Source organism: Argiope bruennichi, chromosome 8 (genome assembly GCF_947563725.1).
Source record: "Argiope bruennichi chromosome 8, qqArgBrue1.1, whole genome shotgun sequence".
NCBI lineage: Eukaryota > Metazoa > Arthropoda > Arachnida > Araneae > Araneidae > Argiope > Argiope bruennichi.
The window spans coordinates 114867722-114881937 of NC_079158.1; the positions used below are offsets into that span (position 1 = coordinate 114867722).

The window sequence follows — 14216 nt, forward strand, 5'->3', positions numbered from 1 at the left end:
CCCTTCATAATCTTGCATACTATGTATTACTGCTCCCTCAACAGAAATTAATTCCAATAAGCATGACACCTGTCTAAATTTAATAACATCACAAAGGGTTAATACTAACTGGTTTGGTTATTATTAATAATAACCGATATTCACGTTGACCGTAACATATGAACTACCTACAGAGGGTAATGCACCCAAGAACCGCATGAATGATGTTTTAATGACACTGTCCCTAATATCCTGAGGAGAAATATATATAACTATCATATATGATTATTGTGTAAGGAAAGGAAGACAAAGAACTTTTGTTGTTATTATTTAGAGGACAAATGGGGGTCAGGGCTCCGTCTTTTATAAAGTATTTTTTTAACACAAAATATTCTCTGAACTATAGAAAGCTTAAGCTCAATGATTATTTTGTAATCAACTTAAATAGCTGAGTTGCCCCCTTATTGCATTATTTTATTAAATATAAAAAAAAACAAATTTCGCACCTTTTTAGAACAATTTCAAAGCAAGCAAAAATTTGATTTTCTTTCATTTTAAAGTAAAAGAACAAGCAAAAGCAAAATGTAATTTTTTTTTATGTTAAATTTTCAGGAATAAGACAGTGATTAGCAATGCATAGATAAAATTTCAAAAATTCCAGTGATACTTTAAACATGCAAAATTTAGTGCAAATGACCGTGTTTTTGGAAGTGAAGTATTTGATATTTACCAATCATTTCAGCATAAATAGAAAAAAATATTGATAACACATACAATAATAATTAAATACTTGTAATACATTTCCATTGCATACTTACAATGTTTGCCAGGAAAAATTGGCTTGTTTGACAACATTTCAGCTAAAATACAACCGACAGACCATATATCAACTAAAACAAAATTAAGGAGAATTATGCAAAAAAAAGATGTTTAGAATAAATTTAGCCAGGAAATAAAAAAGCCAAAATTGATGAAGCAAGGGATTCTGAAAAGATATAATTTCACATTCAAAATCATAAATAAACAGAATAACAAACAAAATAACAAAAGATTGTATATTATAAAGAAAGAAAGAACTGAAAAATTGAGTATTGACATGCACATCTCAAATTAGTTTTGAAATTAATTTACTGAAAACAGGATACCTCCCTGGACTAGATAGCAGAAAAGAAGATATGCTATGTGCCAGGAAGAAAACATTAACTTCACTGTTGCCCTTAAAAATTTATTTTGAACATAAAACAACCATTTAATAAAAATGACAGTTTTGTTAATTTTTGGCATACCATGTAAAGTTAGATTTAGTTTATTTAAATTCAATACCTTAGCTCTACATTTTTAATTTTTAAATGATTGTATCAAAATATCTCAATAGACAAAAATGGCACATTAGAATAAATAGCTTTATAGAATCTAAAGTTATAGAGTAAAGTTGTTAAGTATAATCTAAAGTTGTAAAGTCTTGATAGAATCTAAAGTTATTTTGAGAACTTTAATTTTAAAATTTGATAAAAAAAATCAATTTTTTAAAAAAAAATAGTAATATATAACAAAGAAATAGAAAATTAATTACAAAAAGGATACTCGATTTAGTGTAACCTTTACTGTTCAACATAATCTCTGGTGCTCTGTACCACCTTGTAGCCACATACTCTGTCAAAAGACCAGTGTGATCATAAGCTGGATCTGCAACTCGAGCTAATCCAAAGTCACAAATCTATAAAGAAAGAAATAAGTTGATTTGGACAGTTAAAAAAGTAAAAATGGTTCATATAATGATAGTTTGATGATGATGGTTTCATGAAGATAGTTTGAAGCAGCAGCTATTATCTACTATGGAACAAATCATTAATTAGTTTCAAAGAATACAATTTGTTTTCTAATAATATATTATTTCAATCAGGAAATAATAATGAAATTTCCATATACATTGCTTAGATTATCATGTAACGAAACATTCCAACATTTATACAAATTTTAAAATACATGTTAATCTGCTCAAAAATTTAAAATGTTGTTCATAAGCAGTTTTTTTTTTTTTATTTCTCTTCATTTGAAAATTAAATTTGTTCCAGGGTAATAAAATAATGAGGAGAGACCTATCTCTTTGACAATAGTTACTTCCTTTTTCACTGTCATTGTTGATTGATGTTGAGGGCAGATGCTAAATTTACATTAAATTTTTTTGTTTGCTAACTATTAAAATCTCTTGCTAATGCCTGAATATAATAAAATTAGATATTTTTTGTAGCATTCACATTTTGTGTCTAGCAAAAAGCATTTGAAAAAGAAAGGAGACGTTTGAAATTCTGAAATTTTGAATTTTCTTTTCATGCTAATAAATAAAGAATTCTCTTAATTTTTAATAATCTGTTAAATTTTTACAGTGTGATCTAGACTAATTATTCTTAAAATGGAGGGGGGGGGGGTTAAAATTTATGATGCAATTATGATTTTAAATTTTAATGAGCACGCAAGAATCATTTTAAAGTTATATTTCCCACATCAAATATGTCTTTCATCAATTTAACAAGTTATAAACACACACAACAGTAAAATGAATGAATAAAACTTCTAGAAATTGTTATCATAATTTGTGCATGACCCCTTAATCATCAGCATTATTTTGAATGTGTAAAACAAGAGCCTCTTTGACAAAAATGAAGATTTGATTGCAAGAAGGGGAAAGGAAATGTTTATATTCTATCACTTTTTATTTTATGCTGTTTTGATTTTAAAAGAACTACATTTCAAAGAGTGATGGTCTTCAGAGTGTTCAAAGGACCTACAAAGGACCCACCTTCCCACTTCAAAATTCAGATATTTACTTATTTAATCCCCATAAAAACAATTTTTTAATAATATAAGTGGAAACAAAACAATAAAACAAATTATTGAAGAACAGATACTTCTAAAAGATGTTAATTAAAACATTATCAAAAATTATTTATCAGAATACTTTTATCGATTAAATATATTATTGAAATAATTCTACTCAAAAACACAAACCAATTTTGTTGATCAAATAAATTAACACAATCCGACATTTACAATTTTTTTTTAATGAAATAACAAGCATTCATACTTTTTTGAAGTCATTATTCCTCAGTTTTAAGTCATAGCAAACCCCCATATGCATTTTGCAATGAGAAGCAACTCCAATGTTTTCTCATTCATATAACAAGATTCTGCTGTTTTTCAAAAAAAAAAAAAAAAAAAAAAAAAAAAAAAAAAAAATTTTCAATAACCATTAACATTTGGGAAGTATTTTTGGCAGTTTTTTTTTTTTTTTTTTTTTTTTTAGTAATTTTTCATAGTTTCCACCTACTTCCCATAGCTGTTGGTAGGTATAGTTCTTTTACTTTACTTTTTAAAGTTAATAAACACAATAAATCTGTTAAAGGTGCCTAGAGTAAACTGCATTTTTAAATTAAAATTCTCCAATCTTTTTATTTTAGTTTAGAATGTAATTAAATGAAAGAAAGTAAAAATCAAAGGGGAAAAAACAGAAGGAGAACTCAAAATTGACCATCATCTAGAAGTACGACAAAAACTTACCTTTAAGTCGCAAGTTGTATTCAAAAGCAGATTACTCGGCTTTAAATCTCGGTGCAGAACATTTGCAGAATGGATGTATTTCAATCCTCTCAAAATCTGGTACAAAAAGTAGCAGACATGATCATTTCCAAGCTTCTGAGTTTTCAAAAGCTTATATAAGTCTGTCTCCATTAAACACTGCACAATGTAACTGATTTTTTAATTAAGGAAAAATTAAACTTTTATGAATATTAAGCTAAAAGTTAAAATTATAATACTATTTATGAGACATAGTAATTCTGAGATTGCAAAGAATTTGACAAATTTTTGAGCTTCTAAATTATATTCAATAATATCTACAACTACAGATGTGATTATATTAAGAAGTTAACATTTGAAAAATAATTTATGATAACAGAAACAGTAGCCCTCTCTAAAAAATTGTTAATATTTCAAGAACAATTTTAATGAGGCAGATTTTGCCATTTACCTGTAATAATTTCTGAATATTGCCAGACAAAAATGGTTTTTACACCATCTTGCAATTCAAAAAATAATCTTTACAATAATAGCAATTTAATTGTCATACAATTTACCAACTCAGGCACTCATTTTTATTCACAGTTCATAACAATACTTTATTATTTATTTATTTATTTATTCGATTTTAAAGATGTGGCTACAATGAACTCAAAATAGTTTTCAATATTTTTAAAAATATTTTATCACTTATTTTTGATAATACATTCATTTTATTTCTCGTATTTATTATAAGATGTGAAACATAATCAATATGCCTGCGAGGCAAGTTGCAGAGAATAAAGAAAATTACAATAATTAATTTGCTATTATATAACATCTAAGAAGGATACACATCTTTCATCAGGTCAATTGTGGGAGCTCTTAAGATATCCCGTATATCAATGATCTAAAGAAAAACAAAAGAAAATTAAATGACTCAAATATAGCATTTTCAAGGAAATAATAGACTACTATTAAACTTATAAACTATTAATGCTCAATTTAATTTCAACAAATCTCTTTAAAATCAAATTAAACCACCAAGATAATCGTAAAGAATTGAAATAACTTCTTAAAAAAAATCAGTATGAAATTATTAAGAAAAACTGACATATAAAAATCTTTTTAAACACAATAAAATGTATATAAAAAAATAAAGATAATTTTGAATCCTATTTTGAAAAATCAAATGGGGGAAAAAAATGACATCTTGTTTTCAAAACCATGTTAATAGGGGCTAAATAACAGTCGAAATTAAATGTTGCATAAGATATGGACATAATACAAGGTAAAAAATTTACAGGCTTAGAAGAAAAAAAGAAACTTCATAAAATAATGTTTTATGCCAAACAAATGTTGAGAAATAAAACCAAGTATGATTAATGATTAACAATAAGATGAAATGAATTTGATATATTGAAGAAATTTATATAAAAAGTACTTGAGATATTAAGAATATAGTTTAATCATTACATAAAAGAAAATTAATCTAATTCTACCCCAGAAATGCTGAAATCTTTGTTTGCACTAAATGTCTTGTATCTGAAGATATAATGATAAGAAAATTAAAAAAATGGAAGTTTCTATATTAAATATATCCTATATATTATATATATCCTAAAAAATAAAGTTGCATTTCTGATCTAACTGCTAACTAAAAAGTAAATTTCCCTTCTTAACACAGCAGATCATTAACTTCTATGTAATCTTCCTACAGTTATTCATCTTTTAACTAAAGTTTTCTTCAGTTTAGTTTAACATGGCCCGTGCAGGCTAAAAGAAAATTAAGTCAGTTTTTATTATATAAACATTTAAGCAAAGATAAGTTCAATTTATTTTTATTTTGGAGCCCAATATCAATTATAACATTTATTACCCTTTCAAACCTGGCATTGTCTACTCAAGAAAACACTATATACTTTTTTCAGATTTCCACTTGAGAAATAAAATTATAATTTTACTTTATGAATAAAAATTAGCTTTCTACCTTTGCTAAAGCATAGATAAAAATGTTTCCTTAGAAAACATTAATTTGTTCATGAAAACAAATTTATAAATAAAAGATGGTTCAAGACTCAGGAAGATAAAACAATGCAAAATTTTTAAGAAGGGGGTAAGTAGGAATAGAGAATTTGATTTCTTATTTACAATACAAGCACAAATAAATCTGCTCATGAGAGAAAATTCTATTCAAATAAATAAATAAGTAAAGATACTTACATTCTCATGCTTGAACCTAGTAAGAATCTTGATTTCTCGCAGAGTTCTCTGACAATAAGTTTGATGCTCGAAGGGCGAAATCTTCTTAATAGCTACCTTTTCTTTAGTAGTAGTGTCTACAGCAGACCTGGAAAGTAGAAATAACATACTATAATACAGCAACAATAATTTAACATTTTAAACCACACACCTCATTACAAGCATAAAATAAAATCTTTAAATTTAAAATGAAATAGTGTGGAACCTCATTCAATTAGCATAATTTGTACTCGAATCCAACTCATAATGCAGAATGTTCATTAAGAAAAGTAATTCTTACCATAGTAATTCATATGAAACAGAACAATGCCTTCTATATCTAAAAAATCATTAAACAAATTTATAATAATGTAATTCATTATTCATACAAGAAAGGTGTCTGAAAACATTTGTCTCTGGCCACTTAAATTTGACGAAAATGAGATAACATTATCAGTTTTTCAACATATCATGCAATAATTTCTTAGGCTGTCAGCATCTCTTATTTCTACGGAAGGTTGTTGCTCAGCTGAAGCAATTCTGACTTCCTTTACTAAGAAAACTGTTAATTTAGAATTTTAAATGCCATTTAAGTTGATGATAATTACTTAAAGAATAAAAAGTAATTTTACTATCAATTTCATTCCTTATATACAGGGTGTTTCAAAAAGATTGAAATGTAGTTTAATTTTTTTACATATTAGAAATAAGTGGGCAATATAAATAGCAAAATCATTCAAATAAGGCACAAAATAAGACCACATGAATAAGAAAATTTCATGTTAATTTTCAAAAAGTTACACTTTTTACATTTTTATATAACCCTAGATAAATTTGGTCACCTAGAAAGCTTTTCTTTCCCATCTAACAAGATTATTAGAAAAAACTGCATAACCGTATCTTTAAAACTAAATAAATTTTATGACACAGAAAAAAAAAAAAAGACGTGTCATTTTGATCCATCACTTAAAATGCCGTTTCTTGAGAAAATAGGGGCCATATACAAATTGATATTGGAAATTTTAAGATCAAAAATGCAATAGTACATGCAAATAAAATCCTAAATGCCTTTAAATAAAACTTTAACAGACAAAGAGAATCAGTGCCTATGAGGCACATGTAATAACGCATGCGGCCCTGTATTTCATTCTTTGCGGTCTTGCAGTTGGCGTATGCAATACAAAAGAAATCATGCATTCAAAATTTCGAAAATATATTTTAGAGTGATCTTGTGATTATTTTTAATTTCTGGTATTGCAATAAAAATTTAAATGGGCAATAATACAGAACATACATTTAGAAGTTAGAATATGTTTCATATTTAGCATCTTGTGCAAAAATTAATTTGAAACTTTCTAGTCAAACAATTATATCTGAAGTAGATGTAATATAATAAAAACTAAATACAAATATCACAAGATTGCAAATCTCGTTAATATTATTTTGTAAAATTTATTTTCTCACAATCATGCCCTATCGTATAACTAATATTTACATATATAAGAGATTTCAGTACTAATTAAAATTTCAATTAATAAAATTATCAGCAAATTCATGTAACACTAAATATTATTATAATTTAAAATTAATAATTATATTTCAGTCTTTATTATACATTATTGTGGTTTATAATAATATTTTGACGTATGACTGCAAATACAGCAGTGTGGTTCTCAACTTCACTTCTATACTAAATTTCGGATCTAAAAAATTTTTTAGTGAGAGTAACACTGACACAATGGGGCAATTTTTAAAAAAATAAAAATACTAGAATTATAACTGAAAAAAACGCAATTCACAAAGCCTTCTCAAAATATTTCCCATCAACTCCAAGCAAATCTGAGCTCTTTCTATAATGCTTTTATAAATATTTTTTTAGTTCTTTCAAAGTAATATTGATGCAAGTATCGCTTAATTTTTGTTGAAGGTCAGATGCCTTTATAGGGCACGCATTTTAAACTAATGTTCGAAGTTGACCCTCAAAAATGAAAATTGAGTGGCGTTAGATGAGGGGATGTGGATGGATCAGGGGATTTTTCAAACCGATCCAACGTTTATCAAAATTTACGTTGAGACAGTTTGCTACATTTATAGCCTTGTGTGCAGGCGCTCCATTTTGTAAAAAATACACATTTTTTTTAAAACTAATGATAATGATGTATTCTCCAAAAACTGTCGCTATGTCATTGGAAATAAGTTGCATAAGCAGGGCTGTAATGAAACACAGAACCGACCAGTTTTCCATTCCAAATTCTGCTACATATGGACACAGAAAAGTTTTCTGATGTATTTGTTGCACAAAAAATGATTTTGTATTATTATAATAATGATCGTTATATGTATTTGTTTCCAAATTTTTTCCGTAAACAATCATCAGTTCACATAAAGTTCTTCAGAAAGTTCAATTGTAGCTTGTTGGGTTAACAGCCAGTTGCAGAATGCTAAGCGCTGGTCAAAATCAGAGGGATGGAGTGTTTGAAGTCCACGAATGCAAAATGGATGCCAATTATGTGTTTCAACTATTCTATCAATTGTAGTCAACCAGGTTCTAGATACTCCCGTAATTTCGCTTACTTTTTAAATATTTGTCCGTGGATTTGCAGGAAAATATGCAATAGTATCAGTTTCTTTGTCTTCAGTCTACATTCGATTTCTTCATGGGCCTGGTTTCGAATGAAATGAACCAGTAATTCTTAAACGTCTCATCATCCGTTAAAAAAATGCGCGTGACATTTCAGGCCAGGCAAATTCGGATATCGCTGTATAAATTCCTTAGAAGTTTCTGTATTATTTTTATTACATATAGAATAAATCATTGCTAATTCATATAGCTCATCATTTGTTAAAAATTCCATAATACACAATTTCTTTATTTTCTTACTTCGACAATATGAAATTAAACATAGCTGAATGATTTCCAATCTTTATTCTGATATGTACAAGAAAAATCTGGTTGAATTATACTAAAAAGAAATAATTCCGAGAATAAATAAGTCAACTGAAAAAGAAATCGTCCGCATTTCACTATCCAATTAAAAAAAAAAATTAACAAATATTTGAAACGGTTAAATTACAGTTGAACGAAAGAAAATAAATCGTTTGCGAGTTAATTTGTTAGAATGTCGTTTTGAAAAAAAATGACAAATTATTAGCATGTATTTATTTTGTATTTTACTATTTATAAATAAAAATGGAAGTTTGAATATATAAAAGCCCTTAAAAGTAAATCTGCCCTAAATGCGCAAGAGAGCTTTAATGTAAATATATTTTTTATAATATGTCACACATTTTTCTATTTTGGTATCTGATTCCTATCCAACGCGTTCAGTTTTCAATCAAGTATAACTCGCTCAGTTTTAAAAATACAAGTATGCAGGGTTTTTTTTGTAATTATGTGAAAGTATAAAATTTTTAAAAAAGTATAATTTTTAGAAAATTGGCGGTATTTTTTAGTGGACAATTTACATTTCCCACTTATCTAATAGGAAAAGACTTAAACCACGTTTCGATCTTTTTGGAAGAGCCTAGATAATGTTTCATTAACAAATAATACAAGAACAGGTATATTAAAGTTGCACATACAAGATTAAATCAGATGGATGATATAAAATTTATGATTTTAAACATTGTATTTCGAATGGTTTTTGTTGTTTCATGTATCTCCTATATTTCGCATATCTTAGAAACGGCTCTAAAGATTTTGATCAAATTTTATATTTCGATAAGTTTCTTTCTTTAATTCATCTATATAGGTGCCTTTCCTCAAAAACATCTCAATTTTACCCAATTTTTTGTTTATAACTAACAGTTATAATAAGTATATTCAACTTCCGCTTCGAAGGGTGGGATGTGTATTATAGTGGTCAGAACAACATGAATAATGAATGTGTTTCGGGTCCTCGGTTCGAGTCGTGCTTTTTGCTTTATTATTATTTTTTACTTATGTTGTTGCGTGAATCCGCGATCTTTGAAGAAGCAGCGATAACTCAACTCGGTATTGGAATTTAAAAAACTGAAAAGACTGTGAACTATTTTCCTTCGGAAATGCAGTAATTTAAATTTAATATGTATATAGAACAACTTGTCGTAGAAATACATTCATGTCCATAAATTAAGGAAAATTCAAAGTCACGCGGAAATCGAATTTTAATATACACATATCACTTGTAAAATGCCAACATACATCTTCAAAAATCACATGCAAATTGCAGGAAGACACCAGATGACATCAATAGTACGTCTCAATGAGAGTATAAGAGAGTGATTTATAAGGATTATAGGCAAAGAAGTAAAATTGTTTGCAAGCGCTTAATAAGCCTTTCAGTGGAATAACAGCATAATTATGACACAAAGGACGCATTTGGATGATTATTTTACGTGGTAGAATTATCGGCCGTCTGGAATGTGGGCGTATCCAGCTGGAAGTATCCGAGGAACTTGGAATCGCCCCGAGTGTCATCTCCAGGCTTTGGTAACGATTCCAAGATGATGGTAATGTGAGTAGACGTTACAGCACAGGCCGCACCCGAGTTACAACTCCGATTGAGGGCTGGTATTTGACAGTTACAGTACACTTCCGATTATCCGCGGAATTGGGTAGCGCGGTCGCCGCGGATAACAAAAATCGCGGATAATCCGAAAAAAGCTAAAATCGGGTATAGCAAAAGAGAAAACAATCATTCCAACTTTGAAAAATCGTTTTATGTACAATAAAACGTAAAATAAACAGCAGGAAATGTTTAACTAACGCTTAATATTTTAGTATATCACTCAAAACTAACCTTAAATGCATCTTGTTAATGAAAACAGAAAAGTGCTTTGTACTCACGAGAGGCGTCAAGGATACACAGAAAAATTAATACATATGTACTGTTTTAATACTGTAATGTATTATGTAATTACAAAAACATAACTGTAAAACTGCACCTTTTTGAAGAAATCAGTCATTTGTATTTGCTTCTTGCTTTGGAAGCATTTTCTCTTTGCTGGGGAAAAAAAAAAAAAAAAAAAAAACCTTAGTGCGGCAGGCGCGGATAATCGGGAGTCTATTGTACTGCCAAAAGAAACAGACGGAGCACAGCATCAGACCTGTCTCGTCAGCTCTCTTCGGCCATTGGTACGACAGTTTCAAGGCAGACCGTGTACAGATGCTTAGGGCAGATTTATCTACTATATGCTCGTGGGCCAGTCAGATGTGTTCCACTTACTGCAAAACACTGTCGGCTGCGGTTAGCCTGGAATAGAGAGCATGAATTATGGACACTGCAACAGTGGGCTTGTGTGATGTTTTCCGACGATAGGTTTAGCTTGCAGTTTGATTCTCGCCGGACTTTCATATGGAGTGCGCAAGGTATCCGTTACCACCAACAGAACATCAATGAACGACATCGTTACGGTGGTGCAGGATTGCTCGTTTGGGGAGGAATTATTCTGGGTTCCAGAATTGACCTGCATGTTTAAATTGGAACCATGACAGGCCAAATCTATCGGGATGCCATTTTGGAACAACATGTATGTTTGTTTCGGGGCACCATGGGCGCAGAATTCGTGTTTATGGATGACAACATGGACTGTCCAGCATTCTCACCGGATTTGAATTCAGTAGAGCATAAGTGGGATATGCTTGGCCGACGAGTTGCAGCCCGTCAACCACCTCCTACGTGTTTACTGGAACTTCAGAGAGCATTGCTTGATGAGTGGTATAATATTCCCCAAGATCAGATCGATAATTTGATACTCAGCATGCCTAGGCGTTGTACGGACTGTATTGCATCGTCTGGGAGACATACTATGTATTAACCATCATACCAACCATGTAATATTGGTTTTTGTAATTTGCTCCATGGAGCAAAAAATCGCAATCTTTATTAATGATATCAAACATATACTATATTTTTTGCTCTTTACCTTTTGTTTAATAAATAGGCTTTACAAATAAGTCACATTTGTTTTGCTTCTGACTCTTTCTTTTCCTGAACTTGCATATCCTTAATTTATAGACATGAGTGTAAATGTTAATGGTTATTTCAAGGAGAGTAGTTTTCAATTACAGTAAAAGAACCCGTGTACATAGACGTGTACACGACATAGCGTCCGCGACAGGATCCCGTGACTTGAAATCAACGATTCGAAAAGCAAGAAAACTATTTTGACAATAAATTATTTGTTATTAGAAATTTGTCGATACTTTGAAGTAAAAATAACTGTTCCAGAAAAATTATGGAAGCTTTAAAGCTTAAACGGAAAACAGTTAGATCTGCATTTACTAGATTATTTAATCAATGAGATGAGTCAGCGAAGACGGAAATAAATATTGCAGAAGATTTAGACTGTTTGGCAACTTTTCAGCTGCTTGGCGAGAAAAATAATGAACTTTTACAAGTAAATGAAGACATTTTGAATCTTTCGTAGACGTCTGAAAACTTAAAGGAAGATGATATTGTTAATCGATCGAAAAACTAATCCCACTGTTAACGCTGATACGTTATCTTCAGTTGGCGGTGAAAAGCGGAAATTCAAGCTGCCTCTTTTGGAACTGAAGAAATTTGGCGGTGAAATTAAAGATTGGCTGCCGTTTTGGGGAAAATTCCAAAAAATTGACGAAGACAACGATATCGATGAAACCGATATGTTTCAATACTTACAAAGGGAGGGGCGCGGGTTTGAAATCTGAGATCGGGATGAGATTTAGTATAATGATAGTATGCATTTAGAATGTTCATTCATGAAAATATTAAAACGCAATGGCCAGACAATTTCGAGAAAATGGCTCTCAAACTTTTGGTAAAGTTTATATACTGATAACTTGACGCCCGTCCCGATGATCCCGATGGCATGGTTGTCTAGGTAACCGCCTCGTAAATCTTTAAAATATCTCTCTTTCCTCAAAAAGGGCAGCATACCATATCTTATTAAAAATTGGTGATGGCAATTGATGGTGTACAATTGATTGAATTTTTACACTATCTTCGCAAGAATTTATTTTTTGATCATGTTTGATTAAAAAAGAATTTTGTATATGCTTAATACGCTTTGAACCATCTGCCTACGCATTCAATAAATTAACACCTTCTCTCTACTATTTATTTTGATTACTGGAGTTGGAGATGTTTGCTTACATATATAGTAAATATCAACCGTTCCCTTCAATTTTTGATATAAATACAGCTTCGTTGAGCTAGAATTGATAATTTATTATTATTGAAATCCAAGAATTTGAAAATTGATTCAAAATGATGCAAGGAAGTTAAATTATCTGTAGCCATTAATGTTGCATTTTTAATTATTTTACCTTTAAACATTAAATTAAAATTTAAGTATTAAAAGAATATACATTTATCCTTGGATAAAAATAAGTAGCATATTAATTAAAATTATCTGTAAAAAGTTAATTAAATTTAAATAATTTTTATTTTGTTTAAAAAATGCATCTGTATTTATAATTTTTTTTCTTTGAAAATTTTAATTTTATTATTATGTATTTCAATAATAAATATTTATTTTGGATGAAAAAAAATTAAAAACATATTAATCGTGAATATTTGTAAATTTTTAATTGAATAAAAGTTATTAAAAAAGAAAAAAAAAATCTAGCCAGGTTCGAACGCTGACCATCCGCATACGAGACGGTTACCTAGACAACCATGCCATTTGGATCATCGGAACGAGAGTCAAGTTATCAGTATATAAGCTTTTCCAAAAGTTTGAAGACCATTTTCTCGAAATTGATTGGTCATTGCGTTTTAATATTATCATGAATGAACATTCTAAATGTATACTATCATTAAACTAAATTTCACCCCGATCTCAGATTTCAACCCCGTGCCCTCCCCTTGCAACTATCCCGAATTCCAGAGCGAGGGAATTAGTTGTAAGTTTTACCACTCCTCCGGAAATTATTGCAAGGCAATTGACTGTGTGAAATCTAAATTCGGCACAGATGATTTGTTGGTTGAATATTATGTTCGAGAATTGTTAAAACCAACATTCACATTTAATTTTAAAGAAAAACATGTTAAATTATCACGTGTTTGTAACCATCTTGAAATCTGCTGAGATCATTAGAAACTCTTGGCTTTACTACAGCGAAGTATGCGACCATGTTATTTCCCCTGGTTTGAGTGAAGAAATTTTAAGAGCCCGGCAGAGAAATTATAGAGGGATGGATGGAAAAGATGACGCGAAAGATTCTCGATTGGAAAGTTTGATGAAATGTTTGAAGAACGAAGTTGAAAATGAGGACAGGATAGCTCTTGCCATGCAGCAAGGCTTCTCTTTGAAAGAAAGTAATAAGACTATCAAGATTAAAAGAGACTTGCCGACAGTTGCGGGACTTTTTACAGGAAACCAAAAATCTGTTTTGAAATGTATTTTTTGTGACAAGAACAATCATGAATCCAAAGAATGTCATGTTGCCCGAAATTTGGATTTAAATGAGAAAA

General features: G+C 29.7%; 1 protein-coding gene across 2 annotated transcripts in view; it reads right to left on the reverse strand.

Annotated features, from left to right (window-relative positions):
- Positions 1–14216, reverse strand: part of LOC129981051 (mitogen-activated protein kinase 1-like) — a 46960-nt gene that overhangs the window by 22149 nt on the left and 10595 nt on the right. The window contains exons 2-6 of one of the 2 annotated variants that reach the window (XM_056091666.1): positions 5758–5884; positions 4389–4444; positions 3538–3727; positions 1564–1696; positions 798–869 (exon numbers count right to left, since the gene is read on the reverse strand). In XM_056091666.1, the coding sequence (XP_055947641.1) occupies positions 798–869; positions 1564–1696; positions 3538–3727; positions 4389–4444; positions 5758–5884 (578 nt within the window). The remainder of the gene's footprint in view (positions 1–797; positions 870–1563; positions 1697–3537; positions 3728–4388; positions 4445–5757; positions 5885–14216) is intronic. The other variant, XM_056091667.1, reaches the window with a different exon arrangement.